The sequence below is a fragment of the Haliotis rubra genome, unplaced genomic scaffold, assembly GCF_003918875.1.
Source record: "Haliotis rubra isolate DU_JTF1 unplaced genomic scaffold, ASM391887v1 Scf156, whole genome shotgun sequence".
Taxonomy (NCBI): Eukaryota; Metazoa; Mollusca; class Gastropoda; order Lepetellida; family Haliotidae; genus Haliotis; species Haliotis rubra.
Genome location: NW_025765514.1, coordinates 1,026,079 through 1,039,466, shown reverse-complemented (window position 1 = coordinate 1,039,466; position 13,388 = coordinate 1,026,079). Strand labels below are relative to the sequence as shown.

General features: G+C 39.3%; 2 protein-coding genes across 4 annotated transcripts; one reads left to right on the top strand and one right to left on the bottom strand.

Annotated features, from left to right (window-relative positions):
- Nucleotides 1-2,275: 2,275 nt before the first annotated feature.
- On the bottom strand, nucleotides 2,276-10,573 carry LOC124270949 (mitochondrial ribonuclease P catalytic subunit-like). 3 transcript variants are annotated; one of them, XM_046706013.1, is made up of 7 exons: nucleotides 10,486-10,573; nucleotides 7,260-8,227; nucleotides 6,177-6,224; nucleotides 4,557-4,791; nucleotides 3,937-4,076; nucleotides 3,303-3,480; nucleotides 2,276-2,650 (listed from the first exon to the last, which is right to left on the bottom strand). In XM_046706013.1, exons 2-7 carry the CDS (start codon nucleotides 8,204-8,206, stop codon nucleotides 2,468-2,470), a joined length of 1,731 nt encoding a protein of 576 aa, XP_046561969.1. In that variant the 5' UTR covers nucleotides 8,207-8,227; nucleotides 10,486-10,573; the 3' UTR covers nucleotides 2,276-2,467. The 3 variants fall into 3 exon arrangements, with proteins under 3 accessions (XP_046561969.1, XP_046561972.1, XP_046561971.1); XM_046706016.1 differs by having other exon boundaries at nucleotides 10,426-10,507; XM_046706015.1 differs by lacking the exon at nucleotides 10,486-10,573 and adding an exon at nucleotides 10,319-10,471.
- Nucleotides 10,574-10,603: 30 nt separating this feature from the next.
- LOC124270948 lies at nucleotides 10,604-13,055 on the top strand. The gene has a single exon (XM_046706012.1). It carries the CDS (start codon nucleotides 10,726-10,728, stop codon nucleotides 12,778-12,780), a length of 2,055 nt encoding a protein of 684 aa, XP_046561968.1. The 5' UTR covers nucleotides 10,604-10,725; the 3' UTR covers nucleotides 12,781-13,055.
- Nucleotides 13,056-13,388: the final 333 nt, after the last annotated feature.

Below are 13,388 nucleotides of genomic sequence, written 5' to 3'. Positions count from 1 at the left end.
ATGATATATTTTAATTTAAACACAGGTATATATACATATACACACACGCGTGATAGCCAATATATATCACTTGTGTACACAGCCTATATTTATACTGAACCGAGTGGAGATATTGCAACACTGAGTATTTCTGCAATACTTCATATATTTATAGTTTGTCAGAAGTTAGTCAGTTAGTCATCTTCAGTTTGTTCCTCTTGCTTATGTTGTTTGAGACTGAATCGACCGCCTCCGTGGTGTAGTGGTTAGAGCGTCCACACGGAGAGCCAAAGGTCGAAGGTTCAAGGCCGTTTAATCACAACAAGGACCATACCAAAAGACGTTAATGCTTCACTGTGTACTTCAGTTGGTCCCTGCCTGGCGCCCGGCATTAATGGGTACAAACAAGGACTGGTCGGCTTGGAGTCAGTATAATAGCAGCTTTCTAGCAAAGAAATGCCTAGATTTTGACAAAATAATTTGATTTCTAGACATTTTAGAAAAGGTTTAAAAAGGTTAATATAATGACGGTATGAAAACCAAAACTATCAATCTTTTTTATTGCATTACGGTATGTTGAACCGGGGACAAAATACCGCAGCATACTGTTTCACCCTTAATGTATTCTGTTAACTGGTCCACTGTGAAAGCTGAGAATCTCAACCTGCCTTACTACTACTTTTCTAGCATACTCAATAGATACTTTTCAATAGGGAAATAATGGAAGCACACAGAGTTACCATGTATATCTCACTACGCTGTGACAACTGCCAGAATATCTTTCTTGTTCAGTATAGATGTGGGAGTGTAAGGAAAGATAGCTTTTTGGGAGTCAAAACATATCTGACATATAGGAGTTATATATGTCAACTTTCCACACATGATGTAAGAATGACCACCATCATTACAATGGCAATGTGGTTTCAAGCCACAGTCTGCAGTATTGCATCTATGTCTCTACAGCCTGTAAGGAACTTAGTTACCACCCATTAATATATGACCAGTCATTATGCCAGCAGAGGAAGATAGTTGGGTGTGAAATCCATAATAGATCTCGAAACTGAAAGTGTAATCAATTGATTACCAAAATTAATTTAAGAATATTAACTCTGGTGAAGTGAGAAAACAGGATTTGGTTTACATAACATGCATAACTATGACATTAATTATTAATCTCCTGTGTTCTCATTACCAGCTTAAGTTGAAATCCATGACAAGATATTTTTACCTATAGTATTTTGTTTTGAGAGAAACTTGTATATGATCATATAAACATGGGGGTATGTGTGGATACATGTCATATAGCATATATCCACAAGTCTTATACATGTATGTCTGTGTAAATAAAACATATTATGGTAATACCAAGGTGTTTGTTTTACGTTTTATTCACATTGTCAACAAGACTTCTTCAACCTTAATCCAGACATTTAAACCCATGTTTCTTTAAATATCTCTGTTATATATACCCTTTAGAGGAATATACCAGAGGCTGCTTGGACATTTACAGGTGTGAAGCACCCCCTGACCGAACTTGCCATTCTGCTCTACCGTTTATTACAGTACACACCTGAAACAATAGCCTGGTTTGCATGGTCCCAGTGATTCTCTATCTCTCATTAGACTCTTTGTATAACCATCGCTAGAATGGATGACACAGTTAGGTAGCAGCTGAGACTTGGTGTCTGGGCTTATCCTCCTCGATAATCTCCAGGGTATAAGTTGCTACCACTCTCCTCACTCTCCACTGGATGCATCCACGGCTTGGGGCCGATGATTTTATTACCTCCCTTGGCTGGCTTTTTATCCAGTCAGGTGCCTACGCTGGGAAGTTGAGCGTACCAATCACTACTCACTTTCGCGTCTTAAATTATCTAACCGTTTAAACTTGGCGACACAATTGATGCAAAGGTACTCTGAAAGAAGTAGAAGGCGTTCTTTCATATATTCTTTTTAAAGTTTCAGATCTGTGAATTTGTCTTTATTATTTCCCCAAAAATTTGAGTGGCACTGCGAACAAACCTTCATGACTGCGCCCGCTATCTTTGTTGACACTGGCAAGCTCGGTTGTAACGGCAGCTTAGCTGATAGGCTACTGTGAGGGTATAGTGGAGGGTGATCGTAACGTATACCCTGGAGATTATCGAGGATGGGCTTATCCTATGCAAGTGCTGTATCTTCAAGAGATCTTTGGAAGATGTAGTATCAATGAGTTGAAATGGTTTTACACTGTTTCTTGCAATATCACAACAGGGGAAACCAGAAATTGTAGCCAAGTAAGGAATCAAACACAGACTTTAGGCAAACACTTTAAGCACAAGGCTACCTCATCGCTGTCAGTGAATATTATTTGACTTGAGTGACAACTTGCTTGACACCTCCACTGATTGCCACATTCAAAACTAAAGAAGTTGACAACTTTGTCTTCATCCATGGAAAGCAGTCCATATTTTGCAGGTTCTGTCCATATTTTGCAGGTTCTTCTGAATCACATGTATGAAACATGATGTGTCATATTTTTCTGCCTGACTGTTTTCCTCCTTGAGCACTCCTGTGTCGGACACACACCCAGGAGTTGGACTGATCTAGAATCTTCTTCTGTTGAGCTGACAAACGGAACATGCCAGCCATTCTCACTCTGTTGTACAATGGTTTCATTGATGTGTGGGAACTGCAATAAGAAATGAAATGAACAAGACTGTGAACAGTGGGAGTGAGCGAATGATGTTTAATGCCATTGTGGCAGTATTCCAGCTATATGACAGCAGTTTACAAACACTCGAATCTGAACCAGGGGATCCTTTCACGAAGCAACCTTTACTAAGGTTACTTAACTCCCATTCTTTAACATTGCACTAAGGTTACCTTAGTGACTTACGATCACTTTAGTACTTTGTGAAAGGAGGCCCAGGTAAACGAGCAACTTAATATATGGCCATGCTGTCAGTGTGTGACGTTACAAATCACCGATTTGAGTGACCCTGTATATCAGACTGCCATGCATGCACATTCTGAATCCTCAGAGGCCTGGACAATCTATCCCAACACATTTCAGATCTGGTTTGTTTGTTGAAAAACATGTTGAATATACCATTATTACAAGGAATTGAGAAAAGTCACTTCAATTTGAACAAGCAGATTTTGCAGCTTATTTGTACAGAGACGAGTGTACACTTTATAAATTACTGTGGGCTGTTTGTCCAGGGTTCATCCAAGTATTTGAAACATGACATACATACATGGCAGGTAACATGGAATAAATCTCATTATACACCAGGTCCAAAACCAAGTTTGAAGGTATTTAACATGACCAAGAAACCAACCAGAAACTCCTTCCCATCAGTCCATGTTATCTGACGTGACCACTGCCATTTCTCAAACGTCTCCTTCAGCTCCGGACCAACCAGACTCTTGTGGTCCCGCATGAAGTCGCGAGATACGTAGTGGCAGGCCTTGCCGCTGTATGCTGCTGCATACAACACAAACGGGTCGTCCTTGGAGCTGACACAGAAAAGGGAGTAGTTACACTGATTGACTGAGTTTGGTTTTACGCCGCTTTTAGCAATATTCCAGCAACATCACGGCAGGGGATACCAGAAATGGGTTTCACACATTGTACCCATGTGGGGATTCGAACCCGGGTCTTCGGTGTGACGAGCCAACGCTTTAACCATTAGGCTACCCCACCGCCCCGGGGGTAGTTACAAACAGGTCCTGCTGTTGAGGGACAAACAATGACGTTATTTGAGATTATATTTTCTAGATTTTACCAAAAGTAGATTGGCACATTTAAGGAAATCCAAAACTAAGTACGCAAAGACATACAATGCTCAGAGATTTGCATTCATGATTATTAAGTGAACATAAAATTACTTGACAGCCTTTTACATATTTGACATCATCCAGTAGACAAAAAAGACAAGCTGTAGACAGTGAAGAGTCTGGTTGTTAACTTACGTTCTTTCTGTGAAGAATATTTGCGCATGTGCTTGTAAGTAAGGTATGAGAGACTTCAACTTGCCATGACTTCTTCGACATATCAGAAGAACCTTCGCCCTTCGCTTGACAGCAAAGTAGTCGACAACATCTTTCAGATACTGAAAAACAATCCAAATAAAACGGTGTGCCTGGATCAGTTTAAACAGAAAATGGAATTGAATCACTTTTAGCTATATTCCAGCATTATTATGGCAGAATGTTGGGAATCGAACCCAAGTTGGACCCACACCTGTCGGAGGGTCAACCACAAAGCAATAGCCTGCTACAGTTCTTGCTCAGGTGCATAGCTTTAACCGGCTCCATGGCCTTAAGACAAAAGCATGATCCACTAGACTACCCCACCATCCTCTTCAGTGAGTGAGTTTAGTTTTATGCTGCTTTTAGCAATATTCCAGCAATATCACTGCAGGGAACACCAGAAATGGGCATCACACATTGTACCCATATGGGGAATCGAACCCGGGTCTTTGGCGTGACAAGCGAATGCTTCAACCACTAGGCTACCCCACCTCCCCTTCCATCCTCTTCAGATTTTAAGTTTTTTGAGTTAAGCAATTGATCTATATGCTGTAACTCACCTGTACTTTAAAACGACCATCAGTGTGCATAACACTCAGGGTATCAATGACAACATCAAACGGAGCATGCTTCTTCAGCAGCTGTTGGAAGTTTGTGATTTCCTCAGGCGATGACCGTAGGTAAGCATTGTCAAGGAGCAGAGTCTTCTCCAAGATGGCACTCTGGAGCAACGCAAACTTGTCATCGGGCAGCTCAAGCTTTTCCAGCAGAAGGCCACATGAGTTGCAATGTCCACTGGAACAGGTCAAAGTATTTTCCTAATGAACACTTTGTTGTGCAGTGAACACTTATGAAAACAAATACTCCAAAAATCTTTTTCCATAATAAGTAGCAAGTGAGCAACGAGGTCAACGTGAATGAGTGGGGTCATATGCAGATGTATTAACAATTGATTGATAAAGCGATGACCTCTCAATAAGGCCACATTCTGACGTAGCCTATTTATTGCAAACCTGAATTCATTCATTCTACAACTAAATGCATTGTTAAACATGTTAATGCTGTGTCGCACTTAATTGTGAGTCGAACTGAGACATCTTAGAAACTAAACGCAGAGTGATGTCAAAATCTAATGAAGCAACTGGAAACCAAGAAACGAGGTGCTACGGAGTAGTTTACTGTAGGAGGCTGTCCTTTACAATGGTTAGCACTGATTACCCAGAGCTGTTTAAACATTAGAAAACGGGTTTCGGTTTAAAACAGTGACACTTCACTGCAGCTCAGCCTCACATGAAAGTCCACATTTAAAAATGTGAACAAAAACTCGCCACTAATTCATGTAACATTTTCTGCACATTAATGAAAAGAGGTTATTAGCACAAAAAACTTAAATGATTTGAACACAATATGGCCATTATAGGAAGAAAAACATGTCAATGTTCTGCTTCAAACATTTTCAGTCCAGCAGGAAATTTTGAACAGAGAAGAAACAAGTTTAAAGAGCCAAAGAAAGCCAAAGTTGAAAAGAGTGTTTAAAAAAGCCAAACTATATTTCTGAAAAATAAAAAGTTTCATTACATTTTGAACAAAAATTGCCAAAAATGTATGGAATCTCTTGAAATTTTGGGTATAAATACCACACAACAACATCATAAGTGATCATCTGATCAAAGGTCAAATCAAAGCAAAAAATTAAGAATATTGCGAAAAATGTTCAGCCACACGACTGACTACACAAAGTACACACGAACCAAATTTCATCACATTCTGAATTCAACATGTAGACTTCCTATCACGAGTATACTTGTAGTATGAATTCTGGCCAAATTTGCCACTACGAGTTATCTCATAGCTATATCAGTGGTACTTTAAAACAAGTTTGACATGTTGGCAAAATAGGCATAAGAAGCAATTGTCTCCTGGCGTAATTTGGACAATTGATACTACGAGTATACTCGTGATAGGCAGTCAACATGTTAACTGATTGATGGCCAGAAAAAGGTTCTTAAAATGGAAACCTAATGAAAGATTTGAACCTAGCTCTTAAACCTTTAATAAACCTGTCATTCCTACAATGGTATGACCAAAAGACACCATCATCTTTACACATGACAATAAACAATATGCACTTAAGACTATATCCTGTATACCTCTGCCCCCCTCAGCCCCATTTTACATACCTGGGAGATACACTTGTCTTCCTGCACTTGTACTTGCCACCATGAAACCTGAAGAAACATCAGCTGTATCACAGTAAGCCCTGCAGTTGATGTAACTCATATCAGGGTATTGTATAACTACTGTTGAAAGGCATGACATCATCACAGAAGACACCATTACCTTGTCAACATGCTGCAGGGTTAACCTCTTTGGTCATGTGGATAAGGTGTTCAACCTCAGATCACGTGTTCAGTGGTTCAGATCCCATCACTGGACAGGTTTGGTTTTTGTTGTTTTACACTGCACTCAGCAATATTCCAGCTATATGGCGGAGGTCTGTAAATAATCGAGTCTGGACCAGACAATTCAGTGATCAACAGCATGAACATCAATATATGCAATTGATAACATGTGTCAAGCAAGTCAGCAAGCCTGACCACCACGATCCTGTTAGCCGCCTCTTACGTCAAGCATGGGTTACTGAAGACCAATTTTAACCCAGATCTTCATGGGTACACTGACAGGAAATTAAATATCTTTGACATTGGCATCTGATTGTAGAGACGTCATCTATGAGATGACTCCACGCTAGTGTTGGGAATTGGTTGAAATCTCACAATTGATGATTGGTTCAATACCAACGACCAATCATCGAAAAAAAATTGGTTAGCGTCATTTTTTAGATTTTCCTATTCAGGTTGTAGTTGCAGATAAGTATAAAGAAAAAAACATTTGGTTCTCTGTTGTTGCGTTTAAAAACTGCACAAATTACATTTGCAGATTTCACATCCAGTGTAAAATGATTCAGTTCCAGTGTAACATTAACTTCCCAGATTCTTCAAGAAATATTCAGTCATGACTTTTCAGAAAGTGAAGTGAGTTTTCTTAGAATTAAACACGCTTTCAGGCCCTGACAACGTCCTAGATATGTTCCATCATCAAGTATTTCAAACTCTGTTACAGCGGTTCCAAAATTGTTTGTGTTCGATTATGAGAAAATGTGATCGATTGCTTGGTCGTTTGGCCACTGCGACCAATCTTCGATTATTTCAATAATCGGACCACCACTACTCCACGCCATGGTACGATAACAAGATATTTACCTATGGAAATGCTGCATCAACTCATCTGCAACATCTTCACTAAGCTGCCAACGATGCTTCCTCATGTACTCAAACAGTTTGAAGACACTAACGCCATAATGAGTGTTTTCACAAAACTTCAAGAAGGTCCTGTATAAAACATCCGATGGAGCTTCTCCTTCCCACCCAAGAACATCCAACAACTCTTGCACTTTATCTATGTCCCCATTTCTCAACCCTGCCATTATCACATCATTGTACAAAAAGGTTTTGGGGTTATTTAATTCTTTAGCATTTTCAATCCAAGCTACACAATCTTTCCACCGATCGGTGTGGGAGAAGCCATGGACCAGATCACTCAACATGACAGTGTTACTGAGAGGCGATATCGTCTGCATCTCCTCATAGAGTTTGTACAGCAGATCCTGCTCGCTCCTTCCACATATCTTCCCACACACACTGATAAACAGGCCCAATGTAGTCAGGTTGGCCCTGCTTCTCTTCCTGTGTATATAACTGAGGTAACTCTTGGCATGTTCCATATTGCCAGACTTCAAAACATGACTCATGCATAGTGTCTCAAAGGTCTTTCTCATGGATGGATTCTCTTCAAGGAATTTGTTTTCCAAATCCTCCCAGTCAGTGAAAGTTGTCTGGTATGAGGGATCTGAAGTTCTTTGTTGGAAGTTGTCTAGGGCTATGGTGGTCATCTTTCCTCGAGAGTTATCTGCAATTCTGGAGCATGAGGTGAAGCACACTGACTTGCGTTGTGCGAGGAAAGGGCTGAAGAAGTTGAGAGATACATGTCTCCGTAAGCATTTCATTTGCCACTGACATTTACCGGTAAAACTTGTGGGTTCTCCACAATGTCTATATGAATGTATACTGGATATATGTTTGGAAATATTTGTCAGTGACACCATCCAAGGTCGTCTTGATATGCTGAAGGCTAAGGTGTTGATGTTCATAGCAGTAATTCTCTCTCAAGTCTACAAAAAGAAGAACAGAACTTATCATAAAACAAGTAACATTGATAGATAAGATTCCTATAGGGAAACAATGAACATAAACACATCCAGAATAGGGCTATCAGTGGTGCACACATCACATTTTTAAAGCACACAAAAGTGCATAGCTTAATAATTTGGTGACACGATGTCATAATGATCAACAAAATATACAACGAACTGGCTTATTTTGGGCCAACAAATGCCATAATCTTACTGGAATTTCCAGTTAATGTGAGCTATGAATATAACAACGTACATTGTTTCATCATACATTGTTATTGTAACGTCTTTTGGAAGACATCACCAGACATGCTTTTCTTAAACTTTGTTTAATTTTTGCTATTTTTTATTCCCTACATGAATAGCAAGATTACACAAAATGTAACAGCTTTTCAGTTTTCTTTTCATGAATCAATGTCAATTGCATTTTACAAACCAATGATCACTCTTTCAACAAAATGTTCAATACAAACCAATCACCAACACTACTAATATGTCTTTGTTTAACTGTTTGTGAAACACCCAGATATAACTGGCTGGTGCCCCATGAAGTTGAACATGAACTAAGTTCAGCCATTAGTTATCTCACTAATAGAAAAAGAATGTATCTGCATTTTATAAATTAAGAAAATACATATGTGTGCCAGTTTTCATACCATACCAAAAAACAACGGAAGTTCTTAAGCGACCAAAAACACATGATAGTGATACAAGGACATAAAAACGTAACAAGGAGCCGATATAGAAAACCAGGGATAGAAATTATTTTTTTTCTAAGTGTGCCTTAGGGCACCAGGCAAATATTTAAAATGTGCCTTTCAGAAATCAAGTGTGCCCACATGTTTTTAGAATAAATGACTGTAGCAAGGATGATGATCTTTTGAAATTTATTGTTAGTAAACAACAAATGTAACCAGTTTTCGGTTATCACTGATATGTCTTCTGTTTAAGATGGCTTTCTAATGTTACATTTGTTCTGCTTTCCCATCACCTTTAATAGCTAAGAATCGTGTGAGAGGTTCACTTTTTTCAATATGTCTAACATACACAATTTACTCTTCACTAACCGAACTATCAGTACTCACAACACTCTAAATGGAAAAACAACCAGATTTCTTTACATCATCCATAATAATTCCAGTGATTTCCTGGGCGTAAAAGTCAATAAATGTTTTTGCTTGGTTGTCATTTGCTTAAGTGTTTTGTTTGGGGATTAAATGACTAAAGGTGTGCTATGTCTCTAAAAAATTAGGCATGCCATAAGGGCACCAAGAACATTTTTTATCTGAGCCATTTCGATATTTACCATGCCATGGCACGCTAATACATGGGGTATTTCGAACCCTGAAAACTTTCTCCAAAAAGGAAGAATTCCCCCTGTAACCCCTGTTTCATGTTTTATCATTCTATGCCTAAGAATAGATTTTTTTATATAAAAACGGGGCTGCTTATTTACTTTCTTTAAAGCGTTTAAAGGCCCCAGGATTTTGAAGTTTTGTGGAATAAAAAGATTCAGGTGTCAGGACCTAACCCTAACACTTCAAGCGTGGATTATGGGCGGAACTCTTACCCCCTAAAGATGTAGGAGGCACGAGAGATCAGCGAGGCGATACAAACAAAATATTTTTGAGATCTATCTATTTCTTAAAGTATTTATTTGGTAGTGAACGCATTCTACAATATCGCACCATGTTTCCTAACATCCGACACTGAAAGAACGCCAATTATGTGGTTCTTATTATACTAATATTTCACTTTAATAATAATAATTGATTTATAGAGCGGCTTTTTTCAAAAGATATTGCTCAATGGCGCTATAAAGAGAAAAGATTGTAGACAATATCTATGGAAAAGAGAGTTTGAACAGATGAGTTTTGAGGGCAGTATGGAAAGCGTCTACAGATTCTATGAAATACCTCATACAAAATAATGTGAATTTACTTTGAATGGCGTGTTATGTAGCCGCATCTGGCAGAATCCCCTGCTTCAGTGCTTGTCAAAGTAACCGGACGGTGAATTAAATTCACAGTCGTAACTGAACATGCAAAAACAAAATTATGAAACACTAACCTATAACAGTAATACTTCGTAACGTCGCATTTGACCATAACACTTAACAAACAAATAAAACAGTTTTTTCCTCATTAATGAAACACAATATTACTTCTTGTGATTACAAATGTAAACAAAATTTCCTCGAGTAACTTCACTTTAACCACATGTACACAACTCCTTACATCGGACATTCATCATCAGCGTATCGCGAGAGGAAGCTCGCGAGAGGTAGCATGCGGTGTCATGGAGCAGTAACAGACTTCCGTTTCAGAGCGACTCCTATATGAAATAAAGGGACATCACTCTATTACTAGAAGGGTTGTTATTGATTTCACGGCGGCACAACATTATATTATAATTTATAATGCAGTTCAGTGTTATCTCGTCCGCAATGACTCAGTCGTCGTCAGTACTCGTCTAAAATGTCACATTATATGAAAGCTTCAAAAAAATCTTTTTCAAGAAATGCTCAAGAGTTTATTATACGCCCTCTCCTTCGCCAGAGGGAAACCGGAGAGCTCTGTGACTTGACAATCAAGCTGAATGGACGGTGCTTCAATGCACACAAAGCCGTTCTGGCACTATGGAGCCCATATTTTCTGTCCATGTTCACTTGTGACATGAGGGAACGACTGACAAGGGAACTTGATCTGTCAGAATCGTTAATTTTAGAACGAGATGATGTGTTTGGAACCGTCTTAGACTACATGTACACTGGTTCTATAACCCTGACTATAGAAAATGTTGAGGATATTGTCAAAATATCAGATTTTCTTCTCATTGATGATGTAAAAGAGTACTGCAGGCAGTTTTATTTAGATCTTGGAAATTTAGATCTAACAAACTGTATACGGCTTAAATTTCTTGCAGAAGATCACAATATGCCAGAGGTAGCAAAATTTGCACAGAAAATGATTGAATCTCGTTTTCATGATTATGTTATCTACCATGATGAAATGCTGGACTTGCTCCCATCATGCATCTTCAGACTGCTGGAAGATTCTCGGGTTGTTCAGCACACCAGCTACAATGAACTCAAGAGAGTTGTACAACGCTGGATTGATTTTGACCGATCTTTTCGGCAGCAATACCAATCTGACCTCATGACTTGTGTGAAGTCCTGGATATCTGACTATGCAAATGAAGCATCTTACCTCGGACGCGAGATGTCCACCAGTGATATTCTCCGGAGATCCATGGAGGGATCTTTAACTTCAGCTTCTGCCAGTGCTGGACCATCTGATGCAGATACAGATTTCACAGACAAACGAGACACCGAGAGTCCATCAGACTGCGGTAGCCAAGTGTTGCTGGCAGTGGTTTGTAACCAAGGGCTGAAATTCATGAAGATTCTAATTTATAGTTTACAAGATCAAAAGTGGTACCAGTTCCCAGTTTCTGGAGAAAAAATGTTGCATTACATGCCAGTTCGCCAAACTGTATGCAATATGGTTTTAAATGACAACAAACTTTTTATGTATCTCTGCTCAAGCTTTCCATACCCAACAGATATGATGAAGATCAACATTCTTGTGACAGATCTGGTCACTGGTCAACCAACACTTTTCTCATTCCGGACAGTGGACTTTTACAACCCATGTTACCGGACTACACTGACAAACATCAGAACAGCGCCACCTGTGATGGTTTCTTGCAATAACCAACTGTTTGTGCTTGGTAACAAGGAAGGTACTGGGCACCTGTTTATGTGCAATCTTGCCACCCACCAATACACATGCTTTCAAATACCAGGCTCACGATTCATCAGTTTAGGCAGAGCAACAGTCAAAGATGACCGTCATATTTACATGTGGTTTCGCCACCGCACAGGACCATCCGAAGAGTTCTGTATCAAAAAGTCAATAGGTTTTGCAGTGTTTGACACAAGAACTAAAATCTTCAGCTCATGGGAACTTCCTCCTCCAGACATATCGTACGATGACTTCTCAAAGCCATACGTGATGTGCGTGAGGGAGGATACAGTGTTCATATACCATCCAGGGCAGCCTGCTCTAGTCCTGGATGAAGTCCGATCCAAGTGGGTCACATCCATCAGGAGAATCTCTACCCCTCATCCCGACTTCTCAGTCGATACTCAGGCATATGGGTTCCAGCTTCTAGTCTCCACAAGTGAAAGTGTCTTCATCTTGAACAATGAGTGTCCCTACACAACATCACTGCATGAGGTGTCGGAGAAGTTCCCGTGTTCTATGGCTCACATTCCTCCTCCCATTGATCACATCTCCGTGGTAGCAGTAGGATCTGTACCCAAGACGATGATGCAGTCACTTGACAAGTGTAGTCGCTATGACGATGCCTATTCAAGTGCCCTGCATGTGGCCATGCAGTATTCCGATGGCGACTCTGACGACAGCGCTGCATCCAACTATGAGGAACAGGACTCAGAAAATGACTACGAATATGATGAAGATATTTATGATTATGATTATGATGTTGAAATTGGTTTGGACTTCTAAGATGTATTATGTCAATCAAAGGTGTTTTCAGAAAAGTTTTAAGAACAGAAGAACAGCCTGATCCTCACACGACTTACATGATGAAAAAGAATTCAATCCAGCCTTCAAATGGTAAATCAAGGATCATCATTTTCATGGATTAGAAATATCAAAACAGTTTTTCCGGGTAAAATATACTTTCATTTGTTTTGATGAAAGTATCATTTAAAAAAGCTAAACTAGTTTAGTTTACTGCCATGTATGTCAATGGCTCCACTTGTTCATAAACTCAACAGTAACAGACTACCAGTAGTATTAACTGATTGTATACAATGCAGTGTGCACAGATTCCCTTGTATGTAGTTCTCCATGATCAGCTGTACAATGGTCTGTTTTTTAGACATATTTTTTAACATTGTATAATATATTTGCTAAATAGACTAAACTTACTACAAATGTACATTCTGAATGAGAGATACTGGTTAGTTTTACTGGATTAAGTATCCAGATTAGGAAATCTCTTCTTGCTGTGTCAGTTGTAAATTCATTAAGATTGGACTGAAGATCTGACATGTATATGACCTATGGGAGTCAGTCAGGGCATTGGTTATATTCAGAACTATCAAGGC

What these genes read in the sequence shown, in the direction of transcription:
- LOC124270948 (XM_046706012.1), top strand. Translation starts at nt 10,726, where the DNA reads ATGTCACATTATATGAAAGCTTCAAAAAAATCTTTTTCAAGAAATGCT.
- LOC124270949 (XM_046706013.1), bottom strand. Translation starts at nt 8,206, where the DNA reads ATGAACATCAACACCTTAGCCTTCAGCATATCAAGACGACCTTGGATG. An exon ending in ATATTCTTCACAGAAAGAAC is followed by an intron (nt 3,481 to 3,936) that starts GTAAGTTAACAA and finishes TTTCTGTGTCAG; the next exon opens with CTCCAAGGACGACCCGTTTG. An exon ending in CTGATGGGAAGGAGTTTCTG is followed by an intron (nt 2,651 to 3,302) that starts GTTGGTTTCTTG and finishes TTCTTATTGCAG; the next exon opens with TTCCCACACATCAATGAAAC.